A 27430-nucleotide genomic window follows, 5' to 3' on the forward strand; every position below is an offset into this window, starting at 1 on the left:
AGGAAGCCATCAAAATCCTAGAGGAAAAGCAGGCAAAAACCTCTTTGACCTTGGCCACAGCAACTTCTTACTCATCTCCAGAGGCAAAGGAAACAAAAGCAAAAATGAGTTATTGTGACCCCATCAAAATAAAAATCTTCTGCACGGCGAAGGAAACAATCAGCAAAATTAAAAGGCAAGCAATGGAATGGGAGAAGATATTTGCGAACGACATATCAGATAAAGGGTTAGTATAAAATCTATAAACAACTTATCAAACTCAACACCCAAAAAACAAATAATCCAGTGAAAAAATGGGCAAAAGACATGAATAGGCACTTCTCCAAAGACATCCAGATGGCCAACCAACACATGAAAAAATGCTCAACTTCTCTCATCATCAGGAAATACAGATCAAAACCACAATGAGATACCACCTTACACTTGTCAGAATGGCTAACATTCACAACTCAGGCAAAAACATGTTGGTGAAGATGCAGAGAAAGAGGATCTCTTTTACACTGCTAGTGGGAATGCAAACTGGCGCAGCCACTCTGGAAAACAGTATGGAGGTTCCTCAAAAAACTAAAAATAGAACTACCCTACGACCCAGCAATTGCACTACTAGGTATTTATCTAAGGGATACAGGTATGCTATTTCGAAGGGGCATATGCACCCCAATGTTTATAGCAGCACTATCAACAATAGCCAAAGTATAGAAAGAGCCCAAATGTCCATTGATGGGTGAATTGATAAAGAAGATGTGGTATATATACACAATGGAGTATTACTCGGCAATCAAAAAGAATGAAATCTTGCCATTTGCAACTACGTGGATGGAACTGAAGGGTATTGTGCAAGCGAAATTAGAGAAAGACAAATATCATATGATTTCACTCATATGAGGACTTTAAGACACAGAACAGATGAACACATAGGAAGGGAAGCAAAAATAATATAAAAACAGGGAGGGGGACAAAACGTAAGAGACTTAAATATGGACAACAAACAGAGGGTTACGGGGGGGGGGGGTTGTGGGAGGGGGGATGGGGCATTATGGGATCTCCTGAAATCATTGTTGCACTATATGCTAACATGGATGTAAATTAAAAAATTAAATTAAATTAAATTTAAAAAGAAGAAGAAGGTTAACAAGGAATTGCCTTTGGGATGTAAATATTCTTATCATAGTGTTTAACTCTTCATAATGCAGGGGTGCCTGGCTGGCTCAGTCAATAGAGGAGATCCTTCAAGCCCCATGTTGGGCATGGAGCCTACTCAGATACGTACATACATACTTACGGTTTATGATGAGACCCCACCTATATACTCAACTTCACTGATCCACACATTCTCACACCCAACCAAACTTTCACTCCAACCAACTGACCTAGAGTCCCTCAAATGTTCCTCTCATGCTATGTTATGGAAGAGCTCTGTCTAGAATACCTTTTTCCTCATCTCCATCCAGGGAAACACTTCTCATCCTTTAAGAGTTGGCTCCCATCACCCAACATTTCTTGAGGTTCCTTCCCCTTTATCTCAGCTACCTTTTACCTGACCCTGGTTAGGTGCCTCCCCCCTTTTTTTAATGTTTATTTATTTTTGAGAGAGAGTGAGGGAGGGAGGGAGAGAGAGGGGGGCGGGCAGAGGATCCCAAGCAAGCTCCACACTTACAGCAGAAAATTCGATGTGGGGCTTGAACTCACAAACCATGAGATCATGACCTCAGCCAAAGTTGGACACTTAACCAACTGAGCCACCCAGGGGCCCCAGGGGCCTCTTGTTTATACTTCCTTCTACATCTCTTGTCTTGGCATTTTTCTTAATTTTAAACACTGCGTTCTCATTTCTTCCAATAGTCAGAAACTGGTGTTTTTGCTTAATTTCTGGATTCCCTAGATCCAGGCCTGGCACACCATAGGCCAATGAATAAATACTCACTGAATGAATGGAAGATGACTATGTCAGAGCTCCTAGTACTTATATAATTATACAAGATTATCTTTTGCAAATGGAGAAACGAAGGCAGGAAGGCATGTGCACCAATAGTAACATTAGCAGAAAAATTAATGAAAAAAAACTTAAGGTGAAATAATCTGTCACTTGCACTAATCAACATTCTAGCTACAATCTAAAGAGAACAAATGAGAATCTCTAAATCATAATAAGCATTTCTTAAACACCAAGTTTCCAATTTTGTCCCAGAGGATTTAGCTTTTCTGATTTAGGTTTCAAAATCATTAAGACCAATCCTCCCTCATATACCACAAAACTCTGGCACAACCAGGGCTGACCTAAAAACCTACTATTAGACATGACAGAGATTTCTTTAACTTATTAAAAACTCATTTCTAGCTGGCCATGTCACAGTTGTCTAATACTTTTGCACAGATTTAACTAGGTGGGTCCTTTTCAAATTTGAAACAAACAAAAAAAGGACCGGACACTGCCAAGCTTTAATTACCTGGGATGACAAGCTTGTTCTTCTTGAATATTTTATACTTTACACAAAACTGTGAGCCTCCCAACTCACTCGTTCATGCTCCTTCCTCATGCAAAGGCAGCAATATTGTAGTGGAAGAAGAGTCACTGCAAAAGTCAAAGGGCAGCTAGGGGCTAGTTCTCCAAGCAAAGAACCTCCCCTTCTACAGGCAGATTTTATTCACTGACCAACCAGTTCCTCTTATCAGAGACAACTGGAAAGAAAGAAGAGTGGGGAGCTCATCGCTCACTGATTACAATTAAGGCTAATTCATAAAAGCAGGGGTAGGAAATAAAAGGAAGCAAATGACTTCTAGGTAATGTTTAGAAATCCCTAACATATGGTACCTTTCTCTCGACGGCTTAAAAAGCTTCAAAGAAATAACATTCCTGAGTCAAACAAGGATAAGATTAGCCTGTTACATTTGGAAAAACTAACGTTAGCTCTAGTTTATACTACTAGAACTTTCTTAAAGTCATGGACGAAGCCATGCAGGAGGCAGCCCAGGGCAAGCCTGGGTTCCTCAATTAGAGAGAGTCTGAATAGGTGAGACAGGGCAGATAGGGAATGACTGCAGGAGGGAAAAACAAAAACAAAAGTCACTCTATCTGGTTTCAAACCAAATAAATCCTCCAGCCCTAACCAACGCAAAGGAGAACTGCCTTTTCACAAAACAAAACACACCAGAATATGGTTTTGATATTTTGTCTCCCACAGTTACACCTGATGTTCACGCTAATCCAAAACTGTAAAGTGACGGTAGAGTGTGCAACTTTTGATCTCGGGGTTGTAAGATAGAACCCCCACATTGGGAGTAGAGATTACTTAAAAAACAAACAAAAAAATTAAAATCTTAAAAAAAAAAAAAAAAAGGTGATAGTTTGTGATACAGCCAACCTTAGACAACTCCCAGTACTGTATCATAATGCTTCCACATAAAATGCTTCCTTTAGGGATGGTGTCATTTCCTGAGATAATTTGAGTCAACAGTTAATTTTGGGAAGAGCTGCATTGATGGAGAAAGCCTTGTAGTCAGAGATTTGAGTCCTATTCTTAGCTCTGGTATTAGATAACAACTGGGTTACCTTATTCAAAGAAGCCCTATTTCCGAGTCTTAGTTTCCTCATCTTCAAAATGGGACTAATAATAACTACTTTGTAGGTCTCTGGTAAGAGGGAGAGATGGACTATATAAAATAGCTGGCACACCACAAGCATTAGATGATACCTAATATTTACATGAGTTTCTACTCAATATAGATACCATGTTAGGCACTGTGAAGATACAGACGAGTGTTTTCCTAATTGCAAATGATAAAATTCCTGAATGTGTTTAGCTTTCAAAATTCGTCTCCTAGGGGCGCCTGGTCGGCTCAGTCTGTGGAGCGTGTGAATCTTGATCTTGGGGCTTTAAGTTCGAGCTCCATGTTGAATGCAGGGATTACTCAAAAATAAAATCTTTAGGAAAAAAACCCACTACTTTTCTATATCACTTCTTTTACGTGAGGAATACAGGGTGTGGTAGTTCAAATAACTAAAATTTTGGGAGCACTTAACGGCTTATAAAATGTATAAAGGCTCTATCGAGAACAGGCAAGCCCTATACAGCCACCAAATAATTGGTAGAGATAGCACGTGAACGTAGGCAATCTAATAACCACCAGGTTGACCTCTTCACCACCTCAGGAACTCCCTAAAGTGCCCAGGGGCTGTTTCTGGTCAGGGTATTTTCCGGCCATCTGACTCCTCACTCACCAATACCGCGTGCCGGAGACCACGCGTTCATTGGACCTCCGTGCCGGTCTACGCGGCGGGTTACCGTGGCCTGTTCCGGCCTTGGAATGTTGAAGGTCACTAGGTGGCCTCTTGAAAAGGGCTCACTCTTATCTGAGTGCAGACAGGTACCGCTCTCCTCTCTCTCCGAGAATTCCATGGTTCTGAAGCCACCGCGTCCTCCGGGAGCTTCGCAAATCGCCAAGCCTCGGCTTTCCCGCCCTCAACGTCTGTACGCCAGGCTGCCGTAGGGTGTCGAGGCACTAAAGAATCCGCAAGGCTTTTGCGGACGACCCACTGCCTTGCTCTCAATTGGGTAACTTCATCTTTTCTCCGCCCCCAAGGTCTTTGCTTCCCCAATGATTGGACCTGGGCATTGTCCATCCCAACTTCGGGCACGGCTCTCTGGTTCCACCCGCTAAATATCCTCCGCAGCTTTCTCTCCTTAGATACTTTGCACTCCTCGCCCATCCCCTCTCTAGGTGGGGCTTGAGTGCACCTGGCAGGGGCCGGAGACATTTAGAGACCCGGAGACATTTAGGGCCCCTCCTCCTGCTCCAACCCCACCCACTGGGCCCCTCCTCCCCGCCACAGCCCGAACGCCGCACTCCAACATAGAGCTCCTTCCACCTCGCGGCGTTCGTGATTCCTCCGCCCCTCCCTCCAGCCACGGCTCAGACTCCTAGGTCGCTCGGGCAGAGCGGGCGGCGCGCTGGGGGGATGCGCTCTATGAGGGCTCTGCAGTATGCGCTGAGCGGGGCCGGCAGTCACTGCTGGCTGGGAGGCTGGGGTCACCTGAGCCGGAGCCCTCTTCTTGGCGGGGGCGTCCGGCACCACCTCAGTGAGGCCGCGGCGCTGGGCAGAGAGACGCCGCACAGCCACCAGCCGCAGCACCGGGATCAGTAAGGCTTGCGGGACAGGGGCAGGGGAACAGGCTCGCTCCCACTCCCACTGTCGTTGTCGCCAGCTCGGAGTACCCTTACCCCGAGAGCGCACCTCATCTCCCCTTCTCTTCTCGCTCACTAGCCTGCGATGCCTTTTCTTTTAGATCTGGGGTTTTGGGTCCGCCGCGCTCGGGCGGTAACATGCCGTCCGCCCGGGAGGGCGTTTGGGCAGGTCGGTCCTCGGGATGGTGCCTGTCCAAGGTGCGTACTTAACTGGGAACGCAGACAAGCGCGGCGTGTTGGTTGGTGCACGTGTCTGAGTGCAGGTCCGTGTGCGCACCGCGCATCCTCACCTTCCCTCTCCTAGGTCCTCGGATGTATTTTAGGGGATGAGTGGGTATGGAACAGCCTCCTCCTCGAGTCTTGGAGTACTTGTGTCTGGCCATCTGTATGGTGTGTCTGTGTTTTGGCATGTCCTCAGCGTGTAATGTGTGATGCGCGTGTATTAGTGCGCAGGTACGTGGTGTGTCGTTTGCATATGTGTTGGATGTGTGCGTTATCGGGGCTCCTAATCTGTAGAATGAGGGTGGTTTTCCAGTTGGTTGTTAAATGAGGAAAATCGTTGTAATTGGGTAAAAAATTATAAGGCTCAGATTTCCCAAACCAGAACCAGTCAGCCGTTATTTGTGCTGCTCAGGCTCCCTGATTTGAAGGGTTCTCATCCCTTGGGCTATTTATTATTCTGCCCCAGAGGCTGCACCTCTCTCCTCCACCCAGGAGAACTTGGTGGCTGAGCCTCTTTTCTCCGAGACACAGACGGAGCTGAGCAGGGAATTTTGTCCTTTCCAGCAGCCAACATAGACACTGTCCAAGTAGTCCCTGCACTATCATAGCAGGAACAGAAAATGGACCATCTCTCCTGTCATTGACATGTACTGATGACATTCAGAAAGACATGCATATCATAATTAAAGTAGCCAGATAGACACAGCACTGCCTCACCACCACTGGAGCTCCTGTCCTGACAGGTAACAGACCAGTAAGGTATGATTTATTTATCATTAATTATTAGGCTGTCCTTTTCCATCAGCTGCTTCTCAAGGAAACATGGAACATTTAAATTTTAAAGAATAAGCCCTCTCTCTGTCTCATTCTACTCTCCATTCCAACTTTCCCCAAATAATCACCATGGGAGAAATGGTGGGACAGAGCAAAGCCTTAATCTCCCTCACCTTTAAACCTCCTGGGAAGCAAGTAGTATCCCTGGTTCCTTCTACACATACTTCCTTACCCAGTGGTGTCTGGTGATGGAAGTGTTTGGGGAGCCTTGATCCTCCTGCCTATGGCTGCCTTTGCTCCCAGGGAATTCTTAGTAGGAGCCTTGATCTGGTTCTCCCTTGAGCAAAAGGAATTGAGAGCACTGGAGGGGGATTGGCTCTGGACTGTGACACCATGATGGGGAGGGTTTCTTGTGTTTGGGGGGTGGGGGAGAAGGAAGGCAGAAAAAATGCCCTGGTATTTAGGTTCTTGTTTGTTTTTTTAATATTTAGCTTTGTTATTCCTGATTATAAAAGAAAAATAAGATAGAGTATCAAGAAGAAAATAAAGATCCCAAATTAGAGGTAACCATTAATGTTGTGATGTATATCCATACATACCCTATATATGTATATATAAAATTTTAACAAAAATAGGATTACAGTCTTCATATTCCTTGGTAACCTTTTTCATTTATAAACAGCTTTTAATACCATTGAATGTGTATGTGTGTGATATTATTGTCATTTTAGTGGCTGCTATTTAGCCATTTTAAGATTCCATTGTGTGAGGTATCATAATTTATTTAACCAGTCTTCAATCTGGTTACTACATATTCTTGTGGACCGGTTCAATTATTTCTTAGAGTAAATTCCTAGGAAATTTTGCTCCCCAGGGACACCTGTCATCGATATCTTGTGTAACCTTCTAAAGATATTGTATGCATATATCAGCAAATACATGTTGATATTTTTTTCCTTTCTTTTTTATGAAAATGGTATCATGGTATACACATTGTTCTGCACCTTGCTTTTTCGCCCCTCAACATTATATCATAGATCAATCCTTATCTGGGCCAAAGGGTTTGCAATTTTCTTAAGGCTTGTTATACTTCAGTGGTATGGCATTATTTCCTGTCTTCCCTCAGCTTCCAGGCACAGAGACTTGCCCTCTAAATGTTCCTACATAATTTCCTTCTTGCGTTATTCCTCATATAGCTTTTTCCTCCTCCCTTCTATCACCAGATGGACTCTGTCCTCCTTATAGGCACTAGCCTCATTGTGACAGTTGGATTTCCTCAGAAACAAGAAAACACCCCTCTCCTGGTATTCTTTCTGACCCCTGACCCTAAACACATACATGCCTGGTCTATGCCAAGCTTCTTGAGAGACTTTTAATGTTTTAATGCCTTGTTTCAATAGATAATATGTCCATATTCAATAAATAATATATACATATTCATATGGCTCAAAATATGCAAAAAGATATATAGTGGGAAGTATCCCTCCCACTCCTTTTGCCCAGCACTTGCTTCATCACCCTAGAGGAAGGTAAATCAGGCTTACAGGTTTCTTTTTATTTTTTAACAAGTTTCATATATATCCTTCCAGAAATATTTTGTGCTTGTAAAGGCAAATATACTTTTTCCTTTTAAACATAAATAGTACCATACTATGAACACTGTTTTACAGATGGCTTATTTCAGTTAATATGACATGTTAGGGATCATTCCATATCAGTACTTAAAGAATTCTCTCATCTCTTCTTTTTTATACTGCATAATATTCCATTACATGAATGTACCATAATTTAAGCAGTTCCCTGTTGATGCACATTTACATTGTTTCTAGTACTACTATTACTAACAATGCAATAAATGGGAATATGTTATTTTGTAGGTATGTAAGTACACTTACGAGATAAATACCTGGAAGTCAAATTGTTGGATCAAAGAGATTAAAGGGTCTTAATCTCAAATAGCTGTCATATTTGGAATGATCTGATAAAATAATTTCTCTAAATCTGTTAACATATTAATAGAACTCTTGAAGACCAAGAAGTTTTTTGTTGTTTTTTTTTTATTTTTTTTTTTCAACGTTTTTTTTTTATTTATTTTTGGGACAGAGAGAGACAGAGCATGAACGGGGGAGGGGCAGAGAGAGAGGGAGACACAGAATCGGAAACAGGCTCCAGGCTCCGAGCCATCAGCCCAGAGCCTGACGCGGGGCTCGAACTCACGGACCGCGAGATCGTGACCTGGCTGAAGTCGGACGCTTAACCGACTGCGCCACCCAGGCGCCCCCCAAGAAGTTTTTAATACCTGGAATGTTAAGCATTATAAGCCAGCAAGAGAGATATTTTGGGCAATAGGGACCTTCCTAGAAACGTAACTTGGTAATTCTTTATTGAAGACCCACTGTGGGCTAGGGACTTCGCTCAATGTTAGGAAGACATAGGTATCCAAAACACAAAGACCTGGAGGGAGGGGATGGTAGGATGTGCAAAATGGGTAAGGGGGGGGGTAGGAGATTTTTTTTTTAAAGGTGTTTTCTAATTTCAAATCAGAAAAATTGGAATTAGAAATTTTTACATCTTGGGGCACCTGGTTGGCTCAGTCAGTGGAGCATGCACCTCTTGATCTTGAGGTTGTGAGTTCGAGCCCCACGTTGGGTGTAGAGACTACTTAAAATATTTTTAAAAAAATTTTACATCACTTTATTTTTATTTTATTTTATTTTATTTTATTTTATTTATTTATTATTTTATTTTTTTTTTTTTGACAAAGAGAGTGCATGAGGGTGGGGCAAGGGCAGAGAGAAGGGGAGAGAGGATCTGAAGCAGGCTCCTCACTGACAGCAGAGAGACCCACGTGGGGCTCAAACTCATGAACTGTGAGATCATGACCTGAGCCAAAGTTGGACACTTAACCAGTGAGCCACCCAGGTACCCCTACATCTTTTTATTTTGAATTTAATCTGTAATCCAAAATATTATCATACCTGTTTACGATTTTGCAATGTACTTCTTTTTTTTTTTTTTTTTTTTATAGGCTCCATGCTGGGCGTAGAGCCCAACATGGGGCTTGAACTCGTAACCCTGAGATAAAGACCTGAGCTAAGATCAAGAGTCGGATGCTTAACCAACTGAGCCACCCAAGCACTCCTGTACTTCTAATTTAATAGAAATAAAGAATGTTGATGCTAAACACACACACACACACACACACACACACACACACACACACACACCCCTCTAACAGTGGAGCAAGGGAGTCTTCTGTCAGTAAGATGGTGTGTTGTGTCATACCAGCAGCATAAACAATATTGGGAGGTTTGAGGAAGCCTTTATAGAATTAGTAACATTTGATCTGGACCTTGAAGGATGAGCAGGACTTTTCCAAGTGAAGGGATAAAAAGGTAATTCCATGCAGAAGCTGCAGCATAAGCAAAGGCCAGGAAGCCTAACCATATCTGGTCCACAAGGACCTACCTGTTATCTGGCGTAACTGAAGTGTTGGGACATGGTGGAGAATAGAAAAAGAATGTTGGTAGGTTTTAAGAGCCTTGAATGCCATACCAAGAAATAACTTATGTGTAGGCACTGGAGAGCTATCAAAGGTTTTTGAGTAGAGAAATGATATTTGACTTTTAGAAAGTTAACTGGCACATTGTGGAAGATGGGTTGGAAGTCAAGGGAGGGTGATAGCAGTTAGGGAACAGACAATATGGAGCTGATGATGAAGCATGGTTTACTGAGCATTTACTTTATAAAAGACCATTTTCCACTAAATGTTTTGTTAATTAAGCCTACTTCATCCATGTAAAGCAGACATTACTACCCTTATTTTACAGATGAGGAAGCATGTTCAGCATTATTAAATAACCTGATTTCCTATCTATATTAAGGTCACACAGCTATTAAGGGGCAAACTCTTGTTCTTTATACTGTGCCGTGCTGGCACAAAGGAAGAAAACAGGGTGGATTTGAGAGACATAGTGTGGGTTACCAACTGAACATGGATGTAAGGTATGGGAATTATCCAAATGATTCCACATTTCTGGGTTGGCACCTGGGTGAGTGATACGGCTATTAACCCAAATGGGAAGCACAGAAGAGGAGCAGAGGGAGGGAGGGGAAATGACATTTGGACACTTGGACATTTTGAGTTTGGCAGTGCCCTATGGGACATCTAGAAATGGAAATGTCTAGAAAGCAGCTAGAAATAAAGGTCTGAAGGTTAGGAACAAAAGAAATCTAGACAGTAAGATTTGACTTCTCAGGACAGATGTGAAAGTTGGAATTATAGGGCTGGATCAGCTGGTTCAGGGAAGAGGCATAGAGTGAGGACACCTATCTACTTATAAGGCCATGTTCTAGGAGGAGAAGCAGGGAGCAGTTCTCACGTTCCTATCCTCCTCCCCTATCTCTGCCCCCAAACAGTGATTCATCAGAGAGTGGCATGCTGTCGCGCCTGGGTGATCTGCTCTTCTACACTATTGCTGAGGGACAGGAACGAATCCCTATCCACAAGTTCACTACTGTAAGTTCCTCTCTACCTGCTCAGAACACTGAATCTTCAGGATCTCTGGGAAGTGGGGGGATGGCTAACGGGCCATGGTAGCAATATGGTAGTAGATGTCTAGATTCATAAGGCAATCCAGTCTCTGGACCAGGGTAGGAAGATGAAACCCTCTGACTCAGCCATTCTTCTTGGTTTGAGACTTTGACCCCAAGGGTTCAGGAACCAGCTTCCTTGATAAAAAAGGGCAGGAAACCTTTATCAGTCTCCATAGCTGCACAATTCTCTCCTTTCTTAGTCTGCAAACCCATTTGTTCCACCTATTACAGTAGTTGGGATTGAGCTAGTTGTTATCCATTGGGAAAGAATATTAGGATTGCATTGCTGTCCTTGTAGTTGACCTTACCAGGCTTCTTCTTTCCCCTAAAGGCACTGAAGGCCACTGGACTGCAGACATCAGATCCCCGGCTTCGGGACTGCATGAGCCAGATGCGCCGCATGGTTCGAGAGTCCAGCAGTGGTGGCCTCTTGGACCGAGATCTCTTCCAAAAGTGAGGGCCCCAGAAACAAGGGCACCCACTCTCAAAACTGATGTGGACATAGACTATAATGGCAGGGAGGGCTCTTGGGGATTGGATAGTTTGACCCTTCATTTTATTACTTATTACACAAGTAACATATGAACATGCATATACTCATTATAATAAGTTCAAACAATATAGAAATACATGTTCTCCTTTCCCTCTCTCCCCAATCCCAGTCCCCTTTCCCAGAAGTAAACATTGTTAACAGATTAGTGGGTATCTTCTAGATAACGTCCTATGCATTTACATACATACAGGAATATATATAAATATACTTATATGACTTAGGATTCTTAAAATATAAAGATGGCCCACTATACATATTATATGGGTATTTTTTTCTTATATCCCAAGACACTGTCTTGGGGTATCTTTCCACATCATTACAACAACCCCTCATTTTAGGGGCAAAAGAAACTTAAGACCCAGAAAGATAAAGTGACATGCCAAAGGTTATAGAGCTGTTGGTCCCAAACCTCATGACCACTCACGCCTTCTTTATTCCCAACTTCCATGGCTCCAGAGTGAGTCACAGCTGCATCTCTCCAGCCCCCTAACCCAATCGTGTCTGGGATCCAGGTGTGTGAGCAGCAACATTGTGCTCCTGACCCAGGCATTCCGAAAGAAGTTTGTCATTCCTGATTTTGAGGAGTTCACGAGCCATGTGGATCGCATCTTTGAGGATGCCAAAGAGCTCACTGGAGGCAAAGTGAGGGCCAGGGGACTAAGGGAGGGGCAAGGGCTCTGGGCCAGATATACCTTGCTTCTTGGAAATTTCTTGGGGCTGGGAATCCATGGATGAGAGATAAGAAGCAGAACCTCTAAAAATGGGGACAAATGCTTTATGTATTTCTATACATGTGATTTCTAGAGCAGGTGAAGGAATCTGAAGTTTCTTAGGGGACAAGTGGCATAAAGGATTCAATCAAACTTTGAAAGAGACCTATAGGGTAATTGAGCCTGAGAACCAAAACCCAGAATTTTCCTCTTTTTACTTTCCGTAGGCTTTACTGCCATCTCTATAGGAATAGAGCTACAGAAAGCTAAGGCCTTCTTGGACTTAAGGCTTGGGTGTCCCCGAGAACAACAGGCAGGAGGGAACCCTATTGCCCTTCAGAAGACAGAATTTTCACCTTTATCCTGACTCTGATTATCTCTGTTCCCCCTCTACATCCATATCTCCATTCTGTCTGTTTTGTCTCCCCACTCATGCCCAGGTGGCGGCCTACATCCCTCAGCTGGCCAAATCCAATCCAGACCTGTGGGGTGTCTCCCTGTGCACTGTGGATGGTCAGCGGTAAGATGCTGGGTGAGAGGAAGGGGAGGCAGAGCACGGGTGCAGAACATAGACTGATCCCTTTCATGGCACCTATCTGCCCCCAGGCACTCCGTGGGCCACACAAAGATCCCCTTCTGCCTGCAGTCTTGTGTGAAGCCCCTCACCTATGCCATCTCCATAAGCACCCTAGGCACTGACTATGTGCACAAGTTTGTGGGCAAGGAGCCCAGTGGCCTACGTTACAACAAGCTCTCTCTCAATGAGGAAGGTGAGCACTACCAGGGCTCAGGCCAGACTCATAGATGTCCCTCTTCTTATTCCCACCTATCCCTCCAGCCTTGTTTGTTTCTCTGACTTTGCTGATTAGCTCTGTCATTTCATCCTCCCCAGCAAAGAAATTTTTCTTGTCTAGCCTGCAGAGTGGGCCGGCTGTAAAGGAGGCTTTGCTCAGCAGCTAATAAAACTCTGGGTGGTTTGTATTTCTCCAGGAATCCCCCATAACCCCATGGTCAATGCTGGTGCCATTGTTGTGAGCTCCCTGATCAAGGTCAGTGCCATCCTAGCCATCTGGAAGGTACTGTTCTCTAAACCCCCTTGTTCCTATATCCCACATATCTGCCCAGTTCTCCAGGAGACTGCTGGGCCTTGGTTCCTATGAGGGTCCCCAGGAAGTAGTGAGGGCACAGCAAGGACCCACATATGTCGAAGATGTTAGTAAAAGGAGCTGTACCTCTGCCCCCAACCCTGAGTCTGGAGCCCAGAGCTTCCTGGCCCTTAGAGAAGTGAGCAGGTCTTCAGGTCTTGACCCCTGCCTAGGACCAAGGGCCAAATGCCAGACACAGGGGGAGGACAGCACCGTTGGGTACTGATTGGCCACTTCTGGGTGAGGGACACAGAAAGAAGGGTGAATGGCCAGGCCAGGGCAGCTATTCACGTCACCTGAAACTGTGAGTTGGCCTTGAGCAAGGGTATCAGGCTGGTCTGTCAGCTGTAGGTCTCCCAGGGCTTGAGCAAGAACCTGAGAACAGTGTGGGCCGCAACACTCCAGAGCCAATCACAGCCCCTCCTGGGGAAGGTGGTGTTAGGAACCCTCCCCCCTGGGACTCAGGTGTCAGAGTCCCTATGGTGTTGACACTATAGTTGACATGTACAGGAAGCAATGGAGTGTGGTGGGGGTGGAATGGGAGACCAGACCAGGCTCAGGCTCTCCCCTTGCCCCGGGATAGCTCTGTCTACAGCCCTGTAACTGGCACCTGCCTCATTCCATTCCCATCTAAGTGGGCCTATTGGACCTGACACTCGGCTAAAATCTTCAGCTTTATTTCAGTTATCAATATAATTGATGTAATTGAGTATTAAATGCAACACCCCTCCTGATCCCATTCCTGTCACTCCAGTTGGAGATAGCTATGGGAGTCAGGGATAGGGATAGAGTATGGTTCTAGCTTGGGCCATAAGGGATGAGGATGGGGATCAGGAATAGGAATGGGGCTTGGGGACAGGACTGGAATCAGGAGAAGGAAAGTGAGAGTCAGATGAGGGCTGGGATTGAGAATGGAAATGGAAGTGAGGCTCAGGGATGGGTAAAACTCACAGATGGGGTGAGGTTATTTGTACTCATTACTTGATACTAAAATCTAAATGGTTTGGTTTTTAAGATCATTGGATATGATATGCAGGTATACAAAAAGACTCAGTTGTAAAAAAAAAAAAAAAAGTCACTAGCAAAACCAGTCTAAGACATTAACTCCACTAGGTCCTCCTGGCACTCCTGTCATCCTCCTAGGCTTGGAATGCTGATCTCTCTCTCTCTCTCTCTCTCTCTCTCTCTCTCTCTCTCTCTTTGCAGATGGACTGTAACAAAGCAGAGAAGTTTGATTTTGTAAGTTCCCTTGCTACTCAGCTCCTGGCTGCTTTTCTCGATGGCATGTTATCCTTTCCAAGTGTCCCAGTGCGTGGCTCTAACCCCACTTTGATAATGCACCAGCCCATACTAGAAGCTTTATTTCCAGAGGTGTGGGGATCTGTGGCCTCAAAGGGAAAAAGCCTCTTGAGTCCCTGCTATGATAAGGACTGAGGAGTTCAAAAAAGTTAGGCAGGCTAGTGTGTGTTTAGTAGAGGTTCTCTTTCATGTGGTGCCTTCCATGCTCCTTTTTCTCTTTTAGGTGTTACAGTATCTGAACAAAATGGCTGGGAACGAATACATGGGTTTCAGCAATGCTACGTAAGGCTCTGTTCATAGGATTGGATGAATACATTGTGGGGTGTGTTTGTGTGTGCATGTGTGTGATAGAGAAGGTGGGGGTGGTGATAAATCTTAAGAGCAAGAAATCCAGGGGAATTTTGGCCACATAGCTTCCTCAGAGTCCCTTCATTGACATGTTTACTTTGTAAAAAAAACTTGTTCCATTTCTTTTTTTAAGTTTTTATTTTGAGAGGGTGCGTGTGTGTACGCAAGCGTGAACAGGAGAGGGGCAGAGAAGAGAGAGAGAATCCAGGCAGGCTCTGCACTGTCAGCACAGAGCCAGACGTGGGGCTTGAATCCATGAACCATGAGATCATGACCTCAGCCAAAATCAAGAGTCTGACACTTAACCAACTGAGCCACCCAGGCATCCCTCCATTTCTACTTAGTACTTAAGAGAGGCAGTATGAGGGCTTATTCTTAAACCCTTTCTTGACGAGTCCCTCAAGGCTAAAATGCTCATCAGTTTTCCCAAACTAGATGACCCATTTTGGGTTTGGTTTGTTTTTTTATGCTTTACAATAAAGTTTTGCCCAGTGTTTCCTCAGGGTCAGAAGTTTCCTCCAGTATTACTGTGAGAATTTATACAGGGGCTGCTTTAGTTTGACATGTGTGATCTAGTTCTATCTCTCTCAAGGAAGGTATTTTTCCCCTCTCCTTACACCCACCCTCAAACATCAAGTACTAAATTCAGTGTTTGTTTCAGATTCCAGTCAGAGAAGGAAACAGGGGATCGGAATTATGCCATTGGCTACTATCTAAAGGAAAAGAAGGTAATTGGGAGAGGCCAGTATAGAAAGTCCCCGGGAATTCTGCAGCTGGTGGAAGGGCAACTGGGGCTGGGGACTTTGCTTGAGATCCTGGCAATGTGACAGGATCTGCTGATGGCCTGAAAAGAAATGCTCTCCCTTCTTCTTTCTTACAGTGCTTTCCTAAGGGGGTGGACATGATGGCTGCCCTTGATCTCTATTTCCAGGTGAGGAAACACTTCTGTTTAGCTCTGGGCCAAAGGAACAGGACAGACTGCCATCCTTCCTCTCACCCACAAGAGGGATGCTCCTTTTCAGTGGTTCTGGTGTCCTTCAGAAACACCAGGGGAACTTTTTGAAAGATCAGGATGCCCAGAACATTGCTCTAGACCCAAGAGCACAGTGTTCACATCCACACTGCACCCTCACCTCTGCCTTGTCTCCATAGCTGTGCTCCGTGGAGGTGACCTGTGAGTCAGGCAGTGTCATGGCAGCCACCCTGGCCAATGGCGGGATCTGCCCCATCACAGGAGAGAGCGTGCTGAGCGCTGAAGCAGTGCGCAACACCCTCAGCCTCATGCACTCCTGCGGCATGTACGACTTCTCAGGCCAGTTTGCCTTCCATGTGAGTGCTGCTGGCCCTGCCATCCATTTGCCACCAGTCCAGAGCCGAGACATGAGGACACGGAGTCTCTCAAAGTTGAGGATGGAAGCTTGTTCCCGCCTATCATTCAGTAGCTTCCAGCCAGGCAGTTAGGCTGAGAATCCTTAGGGGAGTTTGTCAAACACACCAAATCCCTCAAACACATCAATACATGATGCTGCAGCTTCTAAGCCACTCTTCTGCTGCTCTTCACGTGCCTGGCACTTCTCTAGGTCTCAGTTTAGATGCCACTTCCTCAGAGAGGCTTTTCTGACCATCCTGTCTCCAGTAGGCCCCCCTCCCACTTCATTCTCTATCCCTGCACCCTACTTCATTTCTCCTGTGTTTTCCCACAAGCTGTGGTTATTTTTCTCTGTTGATGATGTATCTCCTACCACCAGAATGAAGTCAAATGATACTGTCCTAGTTCTAGGGCAGCATCAGGCACAGCATAGACACTCAACAAATATTTCCTTACTGAAGCCATTAATTTAAGGGAGAGAGGGCAGGAGATTAGTAAGAAAAGAAGCTAATTAACAAGCCAAAAGGTTGAGATGGATGTGGCTTTGCCTATGCAGTCATTTGGGATAGACTAACTTATTCATCTGGACCTGGGGGCACCTCTAGCTTATCCTCAGTTTCAACTTTGTCCCCAAGGTGGGCCTGCCAGCCAAGTCAGCTGTGTCAGGAGCCATCCTCCTAGTAGTACCCAATGTCATGGGAATGATGTGTCTGTCACCTCCACTGGACAAGCTAGGGAACAGCCACAGGGGCATCAGCTTCTGCCAGGTGAGTTACTTTGCATGTAGGACTTAATGTTTTTGAATGAGTAAATGAAACAATTTTGAGCTTCTACGAAGTGCAGGGAGTAAGTAAACAATCTCTTTGGCTTATGATTCTAGAAGTTGGTGTCTCTCTTCAATTTCCACAACTACGACAACCTGAGGCACTGTGCTCGGAAGTTAGACCCACGGCGTGAAGGGGGAGAAGTTCGGGTAAGGAAAACCCAAGGTGGCTTATAAGAATATTTCAGAATATAACATTCCATAATGCTTTAGCAATACCCTTGGCTAAGCATCTTTGTAGAACGGTCACAGGGCAGAGCTGGGCATGGGTGAGCTCAAAGTCACAGTTAATCTAAGGTGGGTATAATTTGTTTTCCAGAACAAGACTGTGGTGAACCTATTATTTGCTGCCTATAGTGGAGATGTCTCAGCTCTTCGAAGGTACTAAATAAACACACTAAAATACTCCTGGTCAGAGATCTCATTAGGAGTCAACACAGCAAAATAGTTAAGTGCTTCAGCTTTAGAGCCAGATAAAATAGCACAGATTGCATTTAAATGAGATTATTTTAGGGGCGCTTGGGTGGCTCAGTCGGTTAAGTATCCGACTTCCATTCAGGTCATGATCTTGCAGTTTGTGAATTCAAGCCCCGCATCAGGCCCTGTGCTGACAGCTCGGAGCCTGGAGCCTGCTTCAGATTGTGTCTCCCTCTCTCTGCCCCTCCCCCGTTTATGCTCTGTCTCTCTCAAAAATAAAAACACTAAAGAAAAAAATTTTTAAGGAGATTATTTTAAGTACAGTGACTGCCATGTGATAAGAATTTAATTAACAGTAGTCACTGTTAGGATTAACCTGGGTGTTAAGAGCAGAATCCTAGGAAGTAATTAAGGACCTTGCCTCAAGTAGATCACCAACATCAGCAAACACGTAGGCAGTGATGTTTCTGGAAGCATCACACCCGTCTGATTCGGGAGTAATAGTCTCATCTGGTTATAGAACATGATTACTCAGAGTCTACAGATCTTACCATAAGCTCTGTTTTACTTTTTCTGGAATCCATCCAGTCTGACCCCACTTCAGAAAAGACACTAGTGATTCTAGGCTGATCTGGGTAACTCTAGCTATTTTCCACCACCCTCAGGTTTGCCTTGTCAGCCATGGACATGGAACAGAAAGATTATGACTCCCGCACAGCCCTGCATGTTGCTGCAGCTGAAGGTATCTAAAAGTTAAATAAAAGGGGAAGACCTTTTCTTTATATATATATACATATATATATATATATATATTTTTTTTTTTTTTTTTTTTTTTTTTTTTTTAAAAGTAAACTACTCCCAACATGGGCCTAAACTCACAACCTTGAGATCAAGAGTTGCACATTCTACTGACTGAGCCAGCCAGGCACCCCCTAAGAGCCTTTCTTTTCTAACAAGAGTAATCCCTATCGAATATGCCCTTAAGGTTACAAGGGAAGGAACTGGTTTTGTCCAGATGCCCTGCAGTTTGCAGGCCAACTATTATTGGGTGCTTCAGGGAGCAAAATGGGAAGAGGCCTTTCCCATTTTGGTTCAGACTCCAGCTGCCAAAAGTCTATACTAATGTTAACACCAAAAGGTTCAGGATCTGTGCCATCTCATTTTCCTTCTGCCCATATTCCTAGGACACATCGAAGTTGTTAAATTCCTGATTGAGGCTTGCAAAGTGAATCCTTTTGTTAAGGACAGGTGAGTAGGATTAAGGTAAAAGGAGGGCTGGGCAGCAGCTTTTCTCCCACTGCCCTCCAGCCACCACAGTCACTATTTAACCATAGCGTTCTCAATGTCTTCTTTGCCTGATCATGGGCTTTGTTCCTTTCAGGTGGGGCAACATTCCCTTGGATGATGCTGTGCAGTTCAACCACCTGGAGGTGGTGAAACTGCTTCAGGATTACCAGGACTCCTATACACCATCTGAGACTCAGGCCGAAGCAGCGGCTGAGGCCCTGTCCAAGGAGAACTTAGAGAGCATGGTGTGAGCATGGGGTGCACATACAGTACCTGCTCAAGAAATAGCATGACTGGCCACACACTTAACCCATAACCACCAAACATGCTATGGAGAGCCGCACTGCTTCAGTGGGGACCAAGACTTAGGCTACTGCTTTCTGTGAGAGTGAAAATACCCCATTCCCTTGGCAGACAGAGTATAGAGAAGTGCCTTGGTGGACCCATGCAGTAGAGCAATCCATGGAGACTGACTTTCTTTGAGGTACAGCCTAATGGTTTAGCCCACTCAAAATCATCCCAGGTCTTCACCCAGATCCCCTCTCCCTTTCTTTAAAAAGCATCATGAGAGAGACAGAGATGCTCTGGTAAAGGGGCCCTAGCCACCATGTACAGGTATGTATCCACAAAGGAAGTGGGACAGCTATGCACCAGACTTTAATAGTCTGGAGAGGTCTGCCCTCCTTAGCCAGGAAGTACTGCTGCTACTGCTAATTTTTTAGACAGAGAAAGTATTTTGTGCTCAAATAAACTTTAATTACACAAATTATAATTGTTAAGCCCAGTCCTTCTCTCTCTCCCACAGGGGCATCCAGCTGCGTCACCATCATAAAGGTAGAATAAGAGGGAACCACAAGGTCAGACAGAGCCCAAACAATACATATTTCACGTACATACTCATCCCACCACGTTTTCGTCGACCCTAAATACTACTCTAGGTTAACTGTATCCTAGAGTTGCTAGGATACAGCAACTGCTGGAGGGGGTGGAGGGGAGAGTGGGTGGTAATAGTGAGGGCATGGGTCTGAGCAGGCTCAAAAAGGGATTGTGCAAGACCTCAGGCCTCCCACCTCCCTCTGGAAGTTCCAACTGTGGCACAAGTATCTTGTCTCCTTTGATCATGGTTGTAACTGGCCCAATGATTATAATGGATTGACCAGATGTCAGGGATGTGCAGATTAAGGCAGATGGACTCTGGGTGGTGATAGCTGCAGCAGTGTGGGGCTGAGAGTCTGGCACTGAGGTACTAGGAAAGAAGGGCTCTGTTTCATTCAGAGACAGTAAAGAACTTCCTGGGGAGCCAGAGTCGACTCTGTATGTGCTACAGGGAAAGGGCCAAGTCATTGTACCACTCCTCCAGCCAGAGGTAGAAAGGATTTACTCTGGAGAGATTCTGTAGAGCCCCAAGGTGGGGGAAGGGGGGAATCACATGGGGGCAAAGGGAGGCAGAGGTATCACAGTGATGAATAAATTCAAAGTTGAAAGCTAAGACCCCAGGACTGAATGCAGTCTGAGGTCTGGGCACAGGGAGGCAGAGGGACCGAAGGAAGCCAGTCACATTAAGTACACTCAGGGTAGCCTAGGAAACTGGCAGTAGATTGGGGGAGGGGAGAGGGTGGCTGTGTGCCTAGTTTTCACAGGGTAGGGGAAAGGAAAAAGACTAAGATATTGCACAGAGGGCCTAACACTGAATTGCGGGAGTTGGAGGTTGCTTAGCGGCAAAATTAAAAGGCTTCAGACAGTTTCACCAGGAGGCTACCTAAGGAAGAGCATGATTGGGCACTCCAATGAAACACATACTAGAGGCCTTTAGGCACTTCAAGCCCTGAGTGGGTCAGCAGCTCTCCATCCCATAGGGCAAAGGCAGGTACCACTGGACCTCGGAAATCTGTCTGTAGCGTGTGGACCACAGCGACCCTGCTCACATCCACCAGGCTCAGCTTTTGGGCCTCATACTCCAGCAACAGCCCCACCTTCTCTGGCTGCCCCATGCCCTCAATAGGGGCTTTTTCGTTGGCCAACATGGTGTGCCACTTGCGCTGGGCATACGTGAACACCCAGGAACGATCGTCAACACCGATGCAGCTATCCCGGGACATATCCACATCTGCCACTCCTATTCGGAATTGGTGGGAGCGCTTCACTGTCACTTCCCAGTAGTGCCTGCCACTGGTGACTGCTGTGTCTGCCAGCACTACGGCCCATTCCCGGAAGCGCTCCACATTCAGGGCCAACTTGGTGGGCTCCAATCCTACTATGCCATACTTGACACCTGTGTCACCTCTGAAGAGCGCCAGGCTGCTGTGGGCGGTTTTTTCTTCCAGTTTGAAACTGATGCCTGTGAGCAGAGCAAAGAGATTAGATGATGACGAGGGCTAAACCCCTAGATCTAGTGATATATACGTATTACGATCTGAAACAGTCATGCGCTCACGAGGAAACAGAAAAAATGTCACGCGGGCAAGAGTGAGGCGCTTCAATATGGGCTTTCAGGCTGGAAAAGCCTCGGAATAAAAATAAAAAAAAAAAAAGCCAGATTGTGTCCCGGGTTTGGACTCTCAAGACGAAAGCAGATCAGGGAGGGTAAATGACCCAAGGGGACTCTCGGGAATAACGGAAACCATTTTGGAGATAAAAGAGAGTAAAAGAGATAATCCTACCTCTTCGGGCTTCCGCGACGGCTACCCCCAATCGTTTAGCTCCCCAGCGGCACAAGAACAGGGAACGTGCAAAAGGCAGCGCCATCTTGCGCCAGGGATGAATAGGGCACGCCCTCTGGCCTGGGACCGGGCCATCTGCCCGCCTGCTACTTTCCGACGTGGTGCGCGAAAGGCGGCCGCGCAGTGTGATGACGTAAGGGAGCCTGCGTCCAGCAGGGGAGCCGCCATCTTAGTGAAATGTATTCTTGGTCCGCATGCGCTTGGTACGGTTTATTTCGTTTTTTTCCCGGCAGTGCTGCTCACGTTTTTACCAAGTAGGACCTTTAGAAAGACGGTGTAGCAAGACGTCAAAAAGTATAGATTTTAGAATTAAATAGTAATCGGATTCAAACCTAGCTCCTCTATGTGACCTTGGGCAAATCACTTAATCTGATCCTTAAGTGTTCTCATTTGTAAAAAATAACCCTTTAGACCTTGACAAAAATTAAACGAGAGCATAACCTAGAATACAACTTGACAAATAACCACTAGGTTAAGTAGCAGGCTGTTTTATAATAATGTGTAAATACTGTAAACGTTGGTTTTTATATGTTCAGAGTTACTGGAGAAGGACTTTAAATCCCTACCCCGTATTTCTTTCCTGATTTGTATATCCCATTTGTATATCCAACAACCTATTAGAGATTTCTACCTGGATGTAGCCCACTCCCATCCCTCCCGTGACCTCAAACTTAACGTGTCTAAAACTTACTTTGTCTTCTTACACACCATTCCTCCTCCGCGTAGGTTCCCTGACCCAGTCCGCGTAGGTTCCCTGACCCTGTGAACTGCAACCCATAACCAACCAGTTGCCCAAGCCAGAAACCTGGAAGCCCTTGGATTTCTTTGTCTCCCTCACATATATCTGATGGTCGTTCAATCCCCATCACATTTCTCCCCTGGACTACTTACTGCATTAGCCGCCTAACGACTCCCACTCTCCCTAGGGCTGCCGAGAAGGGAACATTTAAAGGGGCAGCTACTTAGCTCACCCATTAGATTCTTAAGAATGGGAATTAAGAATGGTTTCTTAAGAATTCTTAGGAATGGCGATTAAGCCCTTTGTTCTCTGTGACCTAAGGCCTCGGTTTTACCCTAAACACAGGGTAAGTACTGTTGTTTTTGAATTAGTAAATGAACGAGGATAAAGGGAGAAAGTGTTGCGATCACATTCTTGGAGTGCAATGACTGGTTCATTCTCTCCACCAGGGGCCAGCCTGGTCCAGCCTTCACACATCCTGCCTAAGGTGTCTGAGAAGAGCTGTTTATATTCCTCCTAAGCCTAGGAGCGAAGGCATGGAGGAGAGCATTCCTTCTGAAAAGTCCTGCTCTCTCAGTACTTTGTATTTTGGGGGTAATGAGAAGAAAGTTCCTGAGTTCTGTTTCTGTAGCTTTTCTCCTTTGTTTCCATCCTAGGTGTGAGAGCTGAAGCAATCATTGCAGATTTCTCACACTGTCACTTAGATACACCTCTGTTACTTTATTCCCTGCTGAGGAAATAGCTTCTTGCCTGTCATGTGTTGTATTATTTTACTTTCACAGACTGACCATCTATCTGATAAAAACTCACCTTCATCATTGAGATGATTTACCTACCTCGTTGCTAATGTACAAGTAATTAATTCTTAACGTTTCCATGCATAATAATTAAGAAATGATAGGGTTTCACTTGACATATGAAAGGGGAAAAGACATTCAAGGTGTAGGGAACAGCTTCTGCTAAAGCACTGGGTAATGAAACAGAATGAAGTATGTGAGAAGCCACAAGAAGCACAAAATTGCCAGGGCCTCATGCTGCAGAGATATGGAGAACAGTTGGGAAAGTTGAGGGTAAATGATGAGGAGTCCTGTATTTATAGTAATGTATTTTAATTTGATGTTTATTTATTTATTTTGAGAGAAAGGGAGAGAAAGAATCCCAACTGCAATTCCAACTGCACTGGCAGTGCAGAGCCTGACTCAGGGCTTGATCTCAGGAACTGTAAGATCATGACCTGAGCCAGAATTAAGAGTCAGACGCTTAACCTCAAATACTTAACTGACTGAGCTACCCAGGCTCCCCATAGTAATGTCCTTCAGATGTTCAGGAGCTGTTGAAGGGACCCAGGGAAATGACAAATTACAGGTGTTTTTATAAAGATAAAGCTGACAGCAACATAGAGAATGAATTGGAGAGGGGATGAGACCAGAAACAGGGTCAAACAGGATATAGAGTTCTCAGGTGGGACATGGTGTGGGTTAAGTCACCTAAAAGATAGCGGGGCACCTGGGTGGCTCAGTCGGTTAAGCGTCCGACTTCGGCTCAGGTCATGATCTCACGGTCAGTGAGTTCGAGCCCCGCATCGGGCTCTGTGCTGACAGCTCAGAGCCTGGAGCCTGCTTCAGATTCTGTGTCTCCCTCTCTCTCTGACCCTCCCCTGTTCATGCTCTGTCTCTCTCTGTCTCAAAAGTAAATAAACATTAAAAAAAAAAAGTCATCTAAAAGATAGAATTGGTAGAGTTCTGGTGGTGACTGGTTAGGTGAAAATGGGAGGATAGGGGAAGGAATCAAAGCTGATTCATAGGTTTCTGATTTAATGATTGGATACAGAAGAAAAGCATGTTTGAATGGGGGGAAGATAATCCATTCTGTTTCAGACAGGCTGTATTTGAGGTGTCCATAGGACACGCAGGTGAAAATTTTCTGTAAATATATAGATATAAATTTTGAGGGAGAGGGGTGCCTGGGTAGCACAGTTAGTTAAGCATCCAGCTCTTGATTTCGGCTAGGTCATGAGTTCAAGCCCTGCATCAGGCTCTGCATGGATGATGCGGAGCCTGCTTGGGATTCTGTTCTCTCCTTCCCTCTGCCCCTCCCCAGCTTGTGGGCATACTCTCTCTCTCTCTCTCTCTCTCTCTCTCTCTCTCTCAAAATAAATAAACTTTGAAAAAAAATTTTTTAATTAAAAAAATAATTTTTGAGGGAGAGCAGACATAGGTGAAGTCATCCAAGGATAGGATGTCAATAGAATAAGTAGGGAATAAACTGTGCAGTCCTAGGGAAAACCAGTACGTGAGATAACACATATACTATTAAGTACTTAGAACAGAACCTAACCATAGTGAGCACTGGTCTCCCTGGCTTAGAGTTGTATCTGACTCCCTAGGAAAAGAAGGGGAGAAGGAGCCAAGTACAGGATGTTTCAGTCTATTTTCATTCTGTTTCTTGAATTAGCCCATTTCTAATATGTGGGAGCTCTCACCTGATCCAAGTGCTAATTGGAGCCCTTAACTATGGATGGGAGAGGGATGATGCACAGAGCTTGGTGATTGTTCTGGACTTTGCCAGGAGTCAGCAGTCAGCAAAGCATAACCAGAGAAAGAGAGAGAAGGGGGGCCCTCAGGAGCTAGCCAAAGGGGCTGCTAGGCTGGCGTGTGCTATGCTGGGGCCTTTGTCCTATGAAACTGTCCACACAATGGAGCTGGGTTACATGCTGAATTGGCATTCTGAATATGGGGCTGGGATAGAGATTCCACATGGTAGATGGAGAGATGGAAGTTCACCCAACCCCTCAGGACCATATCTCGATTCACCCACATTGTAATTGCCAGAGAGGATGTTCAATACTTGATAATCATAAATTATGTATATATCTGATTAATTCATGAATCAGTTCATTTACATTTTAAGGCAGCTAACTTAATGTGTATATTGCCAGGGTATATCTCATTTGATCCTGATACAATCCTGTTAGGTCAGCAGGTTAGATATATATTTTTTTAAGTTTATTTATTTATTTTTGAGAGAGAGAGAGACAGAGCAAATGGGGGAGGGGCGGAGAGAGAGAATCCCAAGCAGGCTCTGCACTGTCAGCATGGAGCCCAGCGTGGGGCTTAAACTCACAAACAGATCATGACCTGAGCTGAAACCAAGAGTCAGATGCTTAACTGACTGAGCCACCCAGGTGCCCCAGCAGGTTAGATATTTTTATGAAACTCAGACCTAGGTTATTCTTTAGGTCATGATGATATGGATTGGCCAGGGAGCAACTTCAGAGAGGTAGTAAACTGGTCCTGGATAACCTCAGAGGTGGGTATGGTAATTACATGAAACCCCTGTGGAGAAATGAAACAAGACAAACAGCTCTGCCTGCAGATTCTCTGAGATTTATAGATGCACTCACTACCTAATATTATGGATTATACTTCTTATGGCACCTCTAGGAGACTGAGAAATGGAGCCTTCTTTATGGAAGAGGGTATAGTGAACTTAGGATCCCTAGCCCCAGGAATATAAAGAGGTTGGAAGGCTGATTGTTAGTAATCCAGAGATAATTCAGTCTACTGTAGAGATATTTGAGACTCTAAGATGATCACTACTACAAGTTACAAAATAACTTTGTAATTACTCCAAGTTTGTTATTTTACAAATCCTATTTCTCCACTTTCATAGTTCTTAGTAGGAAAAAAATTCAAAAATTGTGTATGCTTATTTAAGGCCAGAAGAGAGAAGTCAGAGAATCTAGAATTAAAAATTCTGGCAACCCCTGAAAAGAGCCCCAAATACAAGAATGAAGTAGAGTGATAACACAAAAAGCGAACAAGCTAACCAGAAAAGAAGACAAAGACAAATTAGGGTCTGTCCTGGGTGATCCCAAGAGTGTTAGACTCCAGGAATCCCCTCCACTCCCAGGCAGTTTTCCTCAAAGGAACTTTCTTTTGCAGATTCCAATGGCCTGATTGCCAATTCAGCCTTGATACTTTCTTGTTGGCTTGCTCTGTTTCTGGTGAGGAATGGAAATATTCTTACCTTGCCTTCCCTGGAATTCTTATTGTCTTCCAGATCCTCACTTTAGCTTTCCTCTTTACCTCTCTGGCTCCCGAAACCCAGGTTTATAAAGATGATTAGGAAGTGGAAGGATGAGTCTCTACCTTCACTGTAAGCACCTCTGGTGGACAGAAGCCATTATAAGCTCTTGCTCCTCCCTGAGTGAGTTTGGGTCAGAGGGCTAAAAAGGAAGAAAGAGCTTAGTATAGGAGAGAGAAGGGCTAAGGCTGGGGATAGTGGATGCTTAGGTGTGAGTATAAAAGTCTAAGGCTCCCTTATGGAGACCACTGACTGGGTAGGGGTAGCAGGTTGAGGGATGAGGTTCCTCTCTATTGGCTGAAGGGAGGACATGAGATGTTCTCTAATCACAAGAGTAGAGCTCTCACCTCTCTGGCTCCCTCCTCCTCCAGAAAAAGCACCTGAAACACTTGCTCCTCATCCCAACTCCACTCACTTAGACCTAGAAAAGCAGTCTCCAAACTGGAGCAGGACACCAAACAGAGACTCTGAGCCTGACTGGCAAAATTATGATCTAGGAGATAAGATTCCTGCAGAGAGGAGAAACCACCATCTTTTTCCATAGACTCCTTCCTTCTGAGAACCTTCTGAGGAAACAGAACTTTCCTCTTCTCTGTTGTTAAATTCTAGTCTAAGCCAGTGGGGGTCTGTTTTCTGACCACTCCCTTATTCTGTCTTTTAGTACTTCCTTCCTTGCACAACAGGTGCTGGGGGAGGGGCAGTGCAGGATGAAGTGGCGGAGGTCTGGTTGGGAGAGTTTTTTGAGGGGGTGGGGGACAGAGAGAGGTGGAGAAGGAGAGATATGAGAGACCAGTGGGGAGAAGAGTGGAGCAGACAGCCAGCCTGATCTTTCCTTCCCTCCCCTACGTACCCCCAAGACCTATAGAGCCAACGGTTTGGGAGAGATGTGCTGGCTGAAGGCCTGGGCATCCTGGTCTTTGTAGGGGCTGTTCTTAGGGCCTCATGCCCCAGTGGTAGCTCTGTGCTAGGCACAGTCCCTCAACCTTGCCTGAAGAACTGGTGGTGGTGAGCATGGCACAGATTTTTGATGTGGGCCCACACCCAAATCCTGCCCTCACTCTGGTACTGCTCTGTACCAATTGGCTTGCCCCCTCTAGGGGGTTGTCCTATGTCCTGTCCCAGAGCACAGCAGCCATGTTGACATCTGTCCTTTTCTAC

The 27430-nt window shown here is 45.1% G+C and overlaps 2 protein-coding genes across 5 annotated transcripts; one reads left to right on the forward strand and one right to left on the reverse strand.

The window, feature by feature from the left end:
• The first annotated feature begins 4650 nt into the window (after window positions 1-4650).
• On the forward strand, window positions 4651-19493 carry GLS2 (glutaminase 2). Of its 4 annotated transcripts, XM_019454794.2 has the most exons (19): window positions 5025-5139; window positions 5286-5382; window positions 10600-10699; window positions 11108-11229; window positions 11842-11971; window positions 12480-12559; window positions 12646-12809; window positions 13030-13088; window positions 14391-14423; window positions 14707-14765; window positions 15493-15559; window positions 15712-15762; window positions 15984-16160; window positions 16836-16967; window positions 17081-17173; window positions 17343-17404; window positions 18106-18182; window positions 18625-18688; window positions 18822-19493. In XM_019454794.2, the coding sequence occupies exons 3-19, from the start codon at window positions 10619-10621 to the stop codon at window positions 18976-18978; spliced, it is 1608 nt and encodes a 535-aa protein (XP_019310339.1). In that variant the 5' UTR covers window positions 5025-5139; window positions 5286-5382; window positions 10600-10618; the 3' UTR covers window positions 18979-19493. The 4 variants fall into 4 exon arrangements, with proteins under 4 accessions (XP_019310338.1, XP_019310336.1, XP_019310339.1 ...); XM_019454791.2 differs by lacking the exon at window positions 5286-5382 and having other exon boundaries at window positions 4652-5139; XM_019454792.2 differs by lacking the exon at window positions 5025-5139 and having other exon boundaries at window positions 5150-5382.
• SPRYD4 (SPRY domain containing 4) lies at window positions 19462-22188 on the reverse strand. Its single transcript, XM_019454796.2, has 3 exons — window positions 22139-22188; window positions 21388-21708; window positions 19462-21065 (listed from the first exon to the last, which is right to left on the reverse strand). Exons 2-3 carry the CDS (start codon window positions 21470-21472, stop codon window positions 20527-20529), a joined length of 624 nt encoding a protein of 207 aa, XP_019310341.2. The 5' UTR covers window positions 21473-21708; window positions 22139-22188; the 3' UTR covers window positions 19462-20526.
• Window positions 22189-27430: the final 5242 nt, after the last annotated feature.

This window comes from Panthera pardus, unplaced genomic scaffold, assembly GCF_024362965.1.
Source record: "Panthera pardus isolate Hobbes unplaced genomic scaffold, ASM2436296v1 HiC_scaffold_6, whole genome shotgun sequence".
Lineage (NCBI taxonomy): Eukaryota > Metazoa > Chordata > Mammalia > Carnivora > Felidae > Panthera > Panthera pardus.